We start from the raw sequence: 13,949 nt of genomic DNA, 5'->3' as shown, positions 1-13,949 counted from the left end.
ATCATAAGCGTTTGCGTTGTAGCACATTTTGGAGGCTCGGCTATTGCTACACATCACTCATGCTGCTTGTGATGATTCACTCTAAGTGAGGAGCAACATCCGTGATTATACTTTACAAAGTAGAAAATGCTTATATATTTTTTTTAATCCATCATTTTTATTATTTTTTTTTCCATTCAGTTGTTTCATTGCATCCAGACCAATTTCCTTATGTAAGCACTGTTGTGTATTGTCTCTGTGTGAGTCACATTCTCAGACTCTTTCTCTCTCTCACAGTCAACGCCAGTTGTGGTGAATGCATTATGAAAACAACAGCACCATGTAATATTCTGTACATATCAGAGGACCCACTGGCAAGGGTCCGAAAGAGTGGGCCTAAATTCCTCCAGATTTTGTTGTTTTAGTGGGGCGAAGCGTGCTAGCCTGGTGTGGTCGGAGACAAAAAATTGGGAGTGATAATTGGATGTGATTACATGCTCTGATAAGTACAGGAAAAAAATGCACAAAACTGTAGCATTCTTCAAGGAAACCTGACATGAAAATGACGTGATTGCCAGCCATCCCTTGAAGAATGTGTATTATTATTATTATTATTATTATTATTATTATTATTATTATTATTATTATTATTATTATTACTGATGATCTTTATCACAATCATCTTAGAGAGTTGTATTATTATTATTATTATTATTATTATTATTATTATTATTATTATTATTGCATCCCGTGTTGAGTGTAGCCTGGCACTGATGAGGCTACAGTTTCGACTGCTCAGAGCTGGATGATATTTATATTGTAACTCCAATCTCCCTATATCTGTCTGTCTCTCTATATTTCAGGAGACTGCACTGAAACCACCACACTATGGCACACTCTGTGGCACAGGTACAGCTCGCTCCCACAGGATTAAAATCAATCTGTAGCTCCCACTACCTAAAGAGAAAGAGAGAGAGAAAGAGAAAGAGATGGGACAGAGAAAAGAGAGAGAACGAGCGAGGGCAGAAGGCAGGAAGTATCAAGGTGAACAAGTACTTTACTGCCTGTACAGCCTCAAAGCTCACCTCTTCATACAGATGGGAGAAGGTGGAAGAGAGAGGGAACAAAGGGGGGAAATGAGACGCTTAATGTTTTCCTGCTTGAAACTTGACAAAAATCCTCTTGTAAAATGTATTGGATGTGTGACTTGTATTTGAGTCCAATGCTATGACCTTAAACTCCAGCACCCATGCTGTAAAATAGGTGTCAATAGATCTGTAAAGTATGTTTTTATGTATGTGTGTCTCTCCAACACAGAGTTGATGGTGTTTATATTTATTAAGTAAATTTTCCTTGCCTTTTTTTGCAAAGTTGCCTAATGGCATTTTATTGTCTTAATTTTTTCCCCACATTAATTTCCATGTGAGCTTGCTCTCAGAACTAATGACTTAATATGTATTTATGCTGCAAGGTCTACTGGCCCGTAGATTCCCGCTAGTGCACACATCACAGTGAACTGGTTTTCACCTTTTCACCTTTCGCTATCCTCCTTTTTGTTGCCACTGAGAGCATTTTTTAGGGCACTCACTACCCTACCCACTATTTTTCTGATCGCCTTGTTATTACACTGGGAGAGGTGGTAGGACAAGTTAATACTTTGAGATAAGCCACAATCACAAGGGACTCGGGTTATAATCAAAGGCTGTTTATGTAGGGCAGATTTGAAGAGCACTAAGCCTGACCTTTTGCGTGTCACTTTAAATTCCCAAGTTGGGAAATGGTTTAACCTGCTGAGAGGTATTAAAATGACTCCAGATGGTTAAAATGACAAAAAAAAAAAAAACAAAGAAAAAGCAAAAAAACAAATCATGTTTAAATATTTGGTCGACAGGCATATAAGTGAAAGTAACTGGCGTGCACTTCTTTACACTTGCAGGAATAATTTTTATAGTTGACAAGAACATTGAGCACCAAACCTTGTGTGACCTCTTGTTCAGAGCATTATCAACTTTCCACACACATCTCACAGTATCGCAGTGGCACAACTGGTCCTGAGTAGATCATTTCGGAATTTACTGGTTGATGTGATCAAAATTGATGAGTTGCCTACAGTTGTGCTTATAGGTTTACATACCCCTTGGGTATGTAAATAATTTTACCCCTTGGCAAAGTAAACTTATGAGCACAACTGTATATGAGATGCATCATATATACAACGATATAATTAGATTCATTAAAATAGACATAGCCAGTCAATTTGAAATGTACAGCCAGGCTGGACCAGAAACTGCATTGTCGTTGAATTATAGACATTTTTCTACCAACAGCCTCTCTGATTTTGTGCCATGACTCAACCGACTTTGTCTATTTTAAAGCTTTAATTGTGTTGCCTTCCTTTGAGGCAGGTTGTTATTATAGGAGGAGGTATATACTGTACATGTAATTATGGTATCAAATGTATTCACTTCTGCGTAGGAGCTACAGTATGACGTATCCATAGCATCCTAGTACTGTAATGATTAGATTTGGCTGATTGTTGGAGAAATAACTACAACAACAAAAATACTTAGAATTTGAAAACTTGTATTGTTGTAAGGGAGACAGATGACCTCACTTTTATTCAATGTGGAGTACAATATGCACCTTACACGATCTTTGTATTTGACTTTGATTTGCCTGTGTGGAAAAACCTGTAACTGTTTTATGTATGTGTGCGCTTCGAAAATTTATTAAAGTTTTTTGCATTTTACTGCAAAATTGGATGACTCTCATTATTTTTTTCACAATTGTTTACCTCACACACACTAGTGTTTTCGTGTAAATTACCAACTGCAGACCAAACACTATAGAGACTAGCAATCCACAATATGACTGAAAAGTGTGCAAAGCAACAAATTATACTTATTAAAGTTGTTTGCATTTCGTTTAGTTTAGGGGTGTGGGGGTATCATGTCACACACGGACATGGGCCATCAAGTGGAAGGCAGTCTGCAAGTGCCCAATTCATAGACCTGTGATCTCCCTGGCCAACTTTACATCATCCGCACATGGAGGTCTTTGCATGCTTTGAACTGCAGCATGGACTCCAGCAAAGTTTGTTCTTCCGCCACTTCAAGGAAGGAAAAAAGGAAATCAAAGGAGCTACTTTGATTGACGATGAATTCAGTCGTGTTCACGCACACAACGGCAAAAAGTTTTTAACTGCGCCAAGCTGCGTGCATCTGCAAAGAATATCAAAACCCAGTCCAGTCTGCCCCTGCACAGATTTAGACCGCGCCTTGCACTAGATTTTCACTAAACAAGCCCTAAATGTTTAATACAATAAATAAGTATAGTTTTGGTACAATGTTGTGTTGAATGATTATGTTACAAATAAAACTGTGGTAGAAAATGCATGGAAATACAGTATGCTGTTTATACAGTATGCATATCTTAATACTGTCCGATGTGTAAATGGGTTCTATTTTGGCGGCCTGTTGTTATGAGATTTAGTAAGCTATTATACAAAAACTATTGCACTGCAAATTGTAAAATTATTGGACCGACATATTTTAAGGAAATGGTGTACTATGTCCTTGTATGCTTGCATGATAGTTTTGTCTTGGTCCATCCTTTCTTTAGCCTTGTAAACTACAGGGCAAGCGAAAGATATGTGGTCATTCCAATTGGATAATTTCAATTGAACAATAGTAAATAGTCCATCTCTACAGCATATTTCTGAGAGAAAGGCTGCTCATTAGGAACAGATTACAGATAAAAAGTTATGGAAATGCGGTGAAGGCACATCCTTTGAAGTGCTCAAATCGAAGCTTTTTTTGGAACAACACATTTCCTTTTGGGTTTCTCCTCCATGAGAGCTGATAATGATGATCTGATAATGATAACCCTGCTGTTATGGTCTACAGTAGTGCACAAACACATCTGAGAGGAGGAATTATGTGAGAAGAAGCAGCACAATAACCGCTGCTCCAACTCTGTGTTGGGCTCATTTGATCCAAAAATACAGACTTGAAAGGAACAAAACAAAGAATAGACAATGAGAAATGTTTAATTGCTAATCAAAGTTATTTCATACTCTCAAACGGAGAGAGCTAATCAGTTCCCGCTGGGGAAAGTGTCCTTGGTGGTTTGAGAAAATGGCTCACACTCAAGTGGAGCATTCTCATATAGGGTGCAGAAATGTCAGCCTTCTATTAATAGATTCATGTAAATCTGCTAAATGCCTCGTACCTACTTTACAACTTTTCTTGAATAGATCTTAAGATATATGTGTCTCTTTGAGGCGGGATATTTTATCATTTCATATTTCATGTTATGCATAATGAGACAATGAAATGTTTTCAAATGGGCCATGAATAGATGCATAAAACAAAGGCCTAGTATTAATGAGAACTAACAATTCAACATGTATTTTTCTGATTGTTCTCGCCTGACAAGAATGACAAAAATAAAGTAACAAAAGTGACGCTAGCAGAAGTTGTGTTTTTGGAGCCATTTAGGGTTCTGTGGTTTTGACAGGAAAGTGGCATTGTTACATGCAATTATGTTGTTGTGATTTTGGCCAGCTCAACAGTGGCATTTATCATCCATAAAAATGGCTTTTACGTGTTGTCCCTGTGACTTTTATTCACTACATGTGCCTAGAAAGTTGATTTTATTGAGGACACATATTCAGTTTCATACAACAGAACAGACAATAGTCATGCACTTTTTTGATGATTTAAAGCAATGATACATCTGCAAATGTGGCTGCAGACCCAGCAGCCTATTGTTTGTATATTGAAACTTCCCATTCATTTATTATTTTCATTTATCATATTGTTTCTTGTGTTCTTTTTCCTTATTGCGCATTCACAGTCTAGCGATGGGCATATTGATTCTGTGGTATCCATATATCGATACTCTCACAAATATAAAATGGTTATCGGCTATGCTCATAAAGTAGCGATACTAAGGATGCATTCCGAAATGCACTCCGAGCACACTCTGCTCCACTTCAACCCTTCGGAAACTTGCAGAGTTGTTGGAATGTGTAGTGTTCGGTTATTCAGAGTGCCACAACATGGGGGGTGCCCGAAGCGTGCTCTGGCCACTCTGACTGGGTACTCGGAGCAACAGAGTGTCAGGCGGGACAAGATTTGAGTTATACAAGGAAGATGCGAGGGTTGTGGTCTGATGGGGCATTTGAACAGATTTGACAACAAAACATTCTACACACTATATGCCCGGGGCGACCTGTCTCGAAGTTTATGCCCCCTCTATGCCAGCAGGAAAGCCCTTCAACATGTGCATTCATCTACTATCCATCACTGACATACAAGCCCCAAACACATTTTTGTGTTGGGGGGGGGGGGGGGGGGGGCGTGCCCGGGGAGCACCACCCTCTGCACGCCCCTCCCACCAAACGTAGCGGCTCCTCTCATTTCTTATAAATGTGGCGCATGACAGGTCTCCTGATAGTACTTGACATGGCGGCAGAATAAACTGATTTGTTCGTGTCCTGTGGCAGATTGAGGCGCGCAAACTACATTCATAAGGAGTTGAAAGCAGACCTCCTCGGGCGGATCAAATAATGTCGGCTAGGGAGATTTGTGAAGTAGGCATTGGGAGACTGCCTTCCATCCGGATGCAACCGTAAGAGTCCGTGTGTGAACCTGCCCCACTTCATGAAGTGATACGTTCAGTCACATTCACTCAAAGGATTTATTCTTTTGAACAGAACATTTACGGACGACACCACACTACTTACAGCGGAAGTCAACCCAAACATATTTTTTTCAAGAATATGTTCCCAGCAGGCCCTCTAGTTGAAACACGGCATTCTGATTAATTTTGCATTTGTGTCATTTTCAGTCGACAGAAGACAAAATGGCCGCCCCCGGAGATGGCTATAAACGAGTGGATTAACACTTATTCCACAAACGCAACATGTATCAGAATGCCCTCTTTCAACTAGTGAAATTGCATAGAACATATTCTTGAAGAAAAAAAATGTTTGCGTTGACTTCCGTTTTAAGGGGAAGATTTGCCAACAGCAACTGTGTAAAGGGGGTCACGTGAGAGTGGCCAGGGCCAGTGCTGGTTATCCCTGCATCAGTTATTTATACATGTACTATGCAGAAGCCTGAAATTGACTTACAACCTTTTGAGGGTGTATCCCGCCTCTCGCCCAAAATCAGATGGCAGAGGTTCCATCACACCCGCGACCCAAGTGAGGATAAGCAGAAAATGGATGGATGTGGAGGAAGGAAGATGCTGTCTTTCTGTTGCACTCCACTCAGGGCAACACTTCACACAATTGCTGCCCATTTTCTGCCAAACTGAATAATTCAATCCATCCCCCTCCCGCCACTAAAGCCACCACCTCCAGAGCTGTGGTGGTCGAGCTACTTTTGTGTGTGCACCAATCAAATCAGTGTGGAAGCGCCAAGTGGTTCTTTCTGAGACTCTCCGCAGCACTACAGCTGGGAGATTGTTTTCATTGAAAACAATTCCATTGATTAAACGAGGTGTGACTGCAGAGTGGGGATCAGAGGAACATCGATTGGTTGTACAATTGTTTGTTCCATGTTAAAGGTGTGATCAAAAATAGTGTACAAGGACCACACGTAGCTGGTGTGCCAGCAAGAGGGTTAATGTGGAGAAATTCATCTCTGCTTCTTTACCTCATCTAGGATTACCTATGATGTTGTAATTTATCTTTTTTTTTGAGAGTGTACATTCCAAATGTTACAGTAGGATAAGTTCGATTCACAAGCAGTATTTATGTGACACTCTTGCCATTTACGTCACGCCAACCTCTTCCACCATTTTTTTAAGTAATCACGCTTGAACATTTGTGATGCTCATGTTGGCTTGCCACTAATCCCGCTTTAACACAGAGACAGACGCAATAAAATAAAAAGAAGGCAAAATTGAATTTATCATATTTTTCTGTTGCAATGTTGTTTTTGTTCTTGTAGCAACCACGATGCAGATGGTGCATTTGCATTCTGCGCACCCGTGACCCCACAGAGGCAGCTTACATTGAATTGGTCCCTCATTTCATCCTCTTTGAAGCATACAGTGTGAAACATGACCAGCAATCTATCATGCTGTTGGGGCTAATAAATGCAATTTTCCAATGTAGCCACATCCCTCTGTGGGTCATTGTTCAACTCTATGATGTTGTCTGTCTTGTGTATAACTGAAACACTTTTCTGAAGTGCCACTGACCTGTGCAATTCAATTAGACTGCAACAGTCCAAACATGGCGTTGTTTTAGAATGTTATAGTGCCACAGATCTTCTATTTAGCGTCAGGTTACTTTTTAAAAATGTGTGGTGGGGGGAAATTGTATTTTTCATTCCTGTATTCGTTGATAATAGAAACAAATACTAAAAATGATTGACCCAAAATAACCACAACTAAAGCTTAACAACTAAGTCAATAACAGAGAAAGGAAACAGACCGCTGCTAAACGTCAAGAAAGCCATGTTAAGTGTGCAATGATACACTGTGGATGTAATTGACAGAGAAGTAAAAGCGTCAAAACCGTTTGGCCACGGACTAAAAGGGGAAACAGGCTGTCATTTGAACCAAACCATGTGAATCTAAATTTTCCCCACCTTTTTTGAGGAGAATGAAACTCATCTATTTTACCATGCCAATTTAAGGTAATATTATTGACTATTAAATTAAAATGTATACATTATTTGTTTACTTTTGGGAGTAGCAGTAACAGCAATAAAGACATTGTCGTGGTTGGATGACTGAAATGTCTACCTTTGCCATCTTAAGACATCAACTTAAGACATTGTCCAAGGAGGACCATGTGTGTTTCCTTGGTAATCCTGGTAATCCTTGAACAGAATTCCTGATTTGCTTTTGTAAAAGAGATTGGGAGATGATAAGATGCCTGCCTCCTTAGAATAGCTGATAATCTGGTTTGGACAGAGGATTCAGGGGGAATTTATCCTGTCTTAACCTTTGCCCAATCAGATGGCACTGAAGTGACCTTAACCCCTTACCCACTCCTGTCTTATGGTCTACTACATGGGGGGAAAAGAACAGTGGGATGATAATCAATGTTGTTTATTTTGCTGCTTGACTCTTTAAGTACTTTCAGCCAGATTATAGGCTTTTGCAGGGGATAATCGGAAGAGCACAGACAATTGCCTTTTTCCATCCTGACAGTAACCTCCTACGAATGCGTAAAGAAGGTGATTTAAAGTAGATGCCGACACTTAATTCCTGATTAGAACCATTGCAGAGACTCGTAAAATTATCCAGACACCACATTAATCACTGCATTTCAAACAGGCCTGCTTCCAATTTCCCCAGCCCAAATGTGTTATCTCCAGAATTACTAGCACTCAGGGCCACATTTTGCCCAACATAGAAAAGAAAACTAAATAACACCACATACACGAATTGAACTGTGAGTCACCGCAGATGTCTATTCTCTTGTTCAGCACTGTTCACTGTAGGACAGAAATTGTTTATCTCCTTTTAATGACTTCAATGATAATATTTAGACTTTTTAACAATTAATTAGCAGAGCTGTGCATTTTACTAAAAAATCCTGGTCCGTTTATCGCCTTTCGCCTACCACCGAGGTACCCTTCCGCTGTGTGTTTATCCACCATTTTGTCCCGCCGGACCAAATAGTAATCGCTTATAGGCCGGTCCGACCATCATTTTAAGCGAGCTACTGTTAGCGTTTCCGACTACCAACTTTGACATACTACCACTACCACTTGATACCACGTACATATGGGAAGCTGACAAGTTTTCATGTGTGTGGGGGGGGGCGAACTTATATAATTGTAGTGGGATCGATTCCGGCCCCGGCCTTCCTGTGTGGAGTTTGCATGTTCTCCCCGTCCCTGCGTGGGTTTTCTCCGGGTACTCTGGTTTCCTCCCACATTCCAAAAACATGGATGATAGGTTAATCGGACACTCTAAATTCCCCTTGAGTGTGATTGTGAGCGTGACTGTTTGTCTCTGGGTGCCCTACGATTGACTGGTACCCAGTTCAGGGTGTACCCCACCTACTGCCAAAAGACAGCCGGGATAGGCTCCAGCACGCCTGCAACCCTTGCGAGGGTAAGCGGCTTGGATAAAGGATAGATGAACACTATTGTCATGGAACAGAGTCCTGTTAATGCATGCTGGTCAAAATTGGCATTAAACTATGAATTAACACTGATTTTAATCCTGTCACCAATCACCTGTAACATAGGTCAGCTAATTTTGGGAGAGTGGTGGAGTACACCCTGGATTGGTCACTGCCCAATTGCATGGAGACAAACATATACAGCTGCAAATTATTGCATTGTTGTACAAAAAAGTCCTATATGGTTTATATGGCAATCATCTGCATATAAATTGAGTAGAATTAGCACTACACATACAACATCTACATGATTATGGCCCATTTCTTACCAGAAAGAACCCATAAATCATATAGGGGATTTACGAAAATCTTATGAGAATATTATGAGTTCAATATACATTTCATATACTGTGTGATAAGTATTCAATAAAACACATACATGAATTTCATAAGAACATAGTAAAGTTTAATCATTTCATTTCATATATTCATCGAGTAAACTATAAGTACTTTGCAATTTGAATGTTTTTAATATGTTCTACATATGTTTTATAGATGCAATCTAAAATGTTTCATGTATGATACAAACAAGTATTCAATAAAACACGTACATAATTTTTATAAGAACATATTAAAGTTTATATAGAAAATACTTCAACACAAAATAACATGTTTTAGTGTATAACTTGTATTTATATGTCTCATTATGACTCAATAATCATGAATCATCTCTTCTGATTAAGATTTATTCATCACAATTTTAAAATGGAAGTCAGCCCCCATTTTTTTTTTTTTTTACAATAAGTTGTATGGGCCTCCACTATTCCAAACCTTGCATTCTGATCAGTACTTTGTGAAATATGAGTTAAGCAGCAGAATTCAGCCGTACTTATCCATCTCAGGGGACGGCCATTTTGCCACTCACCGTCGACTAAAAATGACATCACAGTTGCTCAGGGCTCAGCTAACGACCAATCACAGCTTAGATTCAGAAAACCGTTGAGCCATGATTGGTGATTGGCGATTATTATAAGATTTTTTTTTTGGGGGGGGGGGGGGGGCGACTTTCCCTTTGAACATATTTTCCAACAGATGGCACCGCAGAATAATAAGAAAATAAATAAATAACCAGTGCCACAAACAGGACAAAAGTTCTTTGCTACGAAGGATGTAACAAAATGACGTGCTTTTCGTTGTCAATTTGGCTGTGTTCATATCAATTACATAAAACTTGCTGAGGGTGTGTATTTTTGAAAAGACCCGCCAACAATAAGGAGACACTTGGAGCAGTCATCAATCTCTGGTTACACCTAAACAAAAGTAAGATAAAAAGAAAAACAAAAGAATAAAAACAAAGACAATCAATCACCAGTGACAAAATGTTTTTAATTGATCATGACTGAAATGTACATACTGATGTTGGTTTGGGAGATATGTGGATGTGATTCTTGAACAACAGTGGCCTCATATTCACTTTAAGCTTCATAGCTTCAGCTCTCTGTGACCATACCCAAAATGAGGGTGTAGTGAAGGAATTTCTGGAAAACAGGCTCAACCCATTAACCACAACAGGACACCAAACAAGTTGTAAATACAAAATCTAAAATAAAATACCATTGTAAACAAAGTACACCTCTGCTTGTTTCAGGTGTGGCCGAATGGCCAGCTTTATCCCCTAACCCCTCCATCACCATAAAGTCAGAAACTATATACAGCACTCAAAAGTAGTTCCTTCAGTTTGTCGATTCGCACAGCTAGCTCACTAACTCGTTGCGTATTATGTGATCACTGTGCCTGTCATGAAGCACCAGCGCAGTAAGATCGCCAACCATTTAATGTGAATACAAAATATTAATTTTAACCCCGCAGTACCTACTGCAGCTCAAAATGTCACATCATTATGGAATAACAGCACATATATTTAAATGACATAAATATTACCAAAAATCAATGCAAGTCTATACATAATTTTTGTTTTTTATTGTTAAATATTGTCGCATAATATCATTATGTTTTGCAGAAGCTGTATTTAGCAATTTAAAAGAGAAGTTGTTCACAAACGCTGTCTCTCCACAATTGGTCTGTGAAGCAAGTGCAGATTTAAATATTTTTTGTAGAACATCGTGAAATTATCGTTCTTGTGTTTTTTGAAAAAATATCAAGATCTTTTTTTTTTTTTTGTCATATCGCCCACCACTAATGGCATTGCTTTTTCCCATCAATGCTTGGTGACTGCTGGGAGATATTAGTAAAAAACACAGTGGAAGTCAGAGCTTTTTGAAACACTAAAAGGACAAGTTAAACCAAACTTTTTTTTTTTTACAAGAATATGTTCTATTCAGGCCCAGTAGTTCAAACAAGGCATTCTGATTAACATTGCATTTGTGGAATCAGAGTTTATCCACCCGTTTTTAGCCATCTGAGGGGGCAGCTATTTTGTCACTTCTGTAGACTGAAAATTACATAAATGGTCGGGGCTCAGGTAATGACCAATCACAGCTCATCTGTTTTCTGAAACTGATTGATTGGTCGTTATGTGAGCAATTGTGGTGTCATTTTCTGCCCCTGAGATGGCTAAAAATGGGTTGATTTTGCTGCTTAAGTCATATTCCACAAACGCAATATTAATCAGAATACCTTTTTTCAGGTAGTGGGCCTGCATAGAACATATTCTTGAAAACAAATGTTTCGGTTGACTTCCACTTTTAGATTTCATCTAAGATGTCTACTGTTAAAAGAAGTGTGCGTGACAAACAGTTGTATACAAGGTGTTTCACATTTAAGTCACTTAAATTATAAATAGCACATAAAAAACATACCTAATTTATTGTGTCTAAATGATGACGCATCTTGAAAACAGCAGCTCCACACTGTTTAAAGAACACAATTAAGACGAGCGACAGATCACAAAGTTTAAGTAAACAAAGGAGTGTTTCTTTGTGGGAAGATAAATTAAAATGTCTCACCTGAGCCTCAGTGAATAACGCAGGCCACCTGTCTTACACGAAGATGACTGGCTGGTCTGTGTTCGACTCCGAAATGTCCTAAAGGTGCAAGAAAAACCTACACAGGCTAGTTTTGTCTCAAAGTTAAGTTAAATGATGCTATTGCATCACAGGTTACGTTAGCTTCCACCAGAGGCTAAATGCCTACCATCGTCACAGCTAAGTACAATAATGAGCGATTTAGCTCTTAATTTTGACAATGTGATGTTAGCGAGATGCGAGGAAAGAAGAATGCTTTCCTGTCAATTCAAATGTGTTTACCTGTTGCTATTGCTAACTTGCTACGTCGCTGATCGTTCGAACACCAACACGCGTGGCCAATTTTAACTTTCGGGAAGGATGCATGGCAAAGATGCACACCAAATACAACTTTCTATTCATGCATTAGAGAAAGTAAATGTAAGTAAATGTAAAACAGTCATCTTCCCTTATCTTCTGTATAGCAAGCTGCAAGTGTGAGCAGACCAGGCTAACATTCTGCTAACAACCTGGGAAACATTCAAATTCCGCCCACACACGCATTGATTGGGTGACGTAGCCGTGATTTTGGCATCCCAGCGAATAAATTTTCTGGGAATAATCAGAGCTGGGCACTTGACCCTTTTTTGCCCGTCCGGCCGCGACCCTCCACCCTTGACCTGGGTACCCTTCCAGCCGCGGCCCCCCGGCCATATTCATAAACATTGCTGACCCCCACCCCATTCCGACCCCCGCACCCCCCCCCCCCAAAAAAAAATGTGCATGAAGTCCCCGCGGGAGATGCTAACGGAAGAGGTTTATTTAAAGACAATTAGCTGGCTAACTTACTATTCAAAGCCGCTGTGGACACGGTTCAAACGCGCCCGACAAGAGAACTGCCCGACGCCAAAATATAGTGCATTACAGAAATCTAGCCGAGATGTGACAAAGGCATGTATGACTGTTTCTAAGTGCTGATGAGAAAGGAGGGGCTTTACCTTAGCCAGCTGTCTAAGATGAAAGAAGCTGGACCTTACAACAGCGCTGACTTGCTGGTCCAATTTAAGGTCACTGTCCAATTTAAAACCCAAGTTTGAGACTTGGCTTTAGATATGAAGCCAAGGGGCCCAGGTCAACAGGGTGGGATGTAGAAGAGCCAATGGGATTGAACACCATAACTTCAGTTTTCTTTTCATTGAAGTGTAAGACATCTTGTGACATCCAGGCTTTGATGTCCCCTAGACAGGACAAAAGTGTTCTTAAGGAGAAAGCCTCTTTTTGCTCAGTGGGACATAGATTTGACAGTCATCCGCATAGCAGTCGAAGGAAATACTGTGTTTTCGAAGGATGGAACCCAGGAACAGCAAATACAAGAACAGCAGAGGCCCCAAAATAGAACCCTGTGGAACACCATACGATAAAGAGGCAGAACAGGACTCAGAGGAACCTAGGCTAACAGAAAAAGCCAGCCAAATAGGATTTAAACCACTCAAGAGCATTTTCACTAATGGTGCTGCAAATGAGCCAAAAGAATAACGTGGTCCACCATATTGAATGTTGCAGTCAAATCCAACAAAACGAGACATACATAGTCTCCAGTGTCATTTGCCAGGAGGATATCATTAAAAACATGTAACAGGGATGACTGTGCTATGCATCATCTTGAAGCCTGACTGGAAAACCTCCATGACATTGTTAATCCAAGACATATTTTATCTGTGAGTGCACCACTCTTTCCAGAATTTCATAACGATTGAACGCTGGATTAAGGTGGCTTGTTTGTTTAATGTGGATCGATATGATACTTTGTTGCAGAAGGAACCCTCGATCATGTGTAGACTCCGTTTCATATTAATATTCAATTTATAGACGTGGTTAGTTGGCTCATTGTTTTATTTATTGCATCGCTC

General features: G+C 39.7%; 1 protein-coding gene across 3 annotated transcripts in view; it reads left to right on the top strand.

The window, feature by feature from the left end:
* Positions 1 to 13,949, top strand: part of pcdh11 (protocadherin 11) — a 187,659-nt gene that overhangs the window by 20,847 nt on the left and 152,863 nt on the right. The window contains exon 4 of one of the 3 annotated variants that reach the window (XM_086023110.1): positions 843 to 2,730. The exons of the other annotated variants lie outside the window; for them this stretch is intronic. Coding sequence (XP_085879236.1) covers positions 843 to 926 — 84 coding nt within the window. The 3' untranslated portion in view covers positions 927 to 2,730. Of the gene's footprint in view, positions 1 to 842; positions 2,731 to 13,949 lie in introns of those variants that run through there. 3 annotated transcript variants of the gene reach the window in all.

This window comes from Filicampus tigris, chromosome 2 (assembly GCF_054856515.1).
Source record: "Filicampus tigris isolate MCC_2025a chromosome 2, RoL_Ftig_1.0, whole genome shotgun sequence".
Taxonomy (NCBI): domain Eukaryota; kingdom Metazoa; phylum Chordata; class Actinopteri; order Syngnathiformes; family Syngnathidae; genus Filicampus; species Filicampus tigris.
Note: the sequence above shows the minus strand (reverse complement) of the source record. Positions and strands in the feature narration are given on the sequence as shown.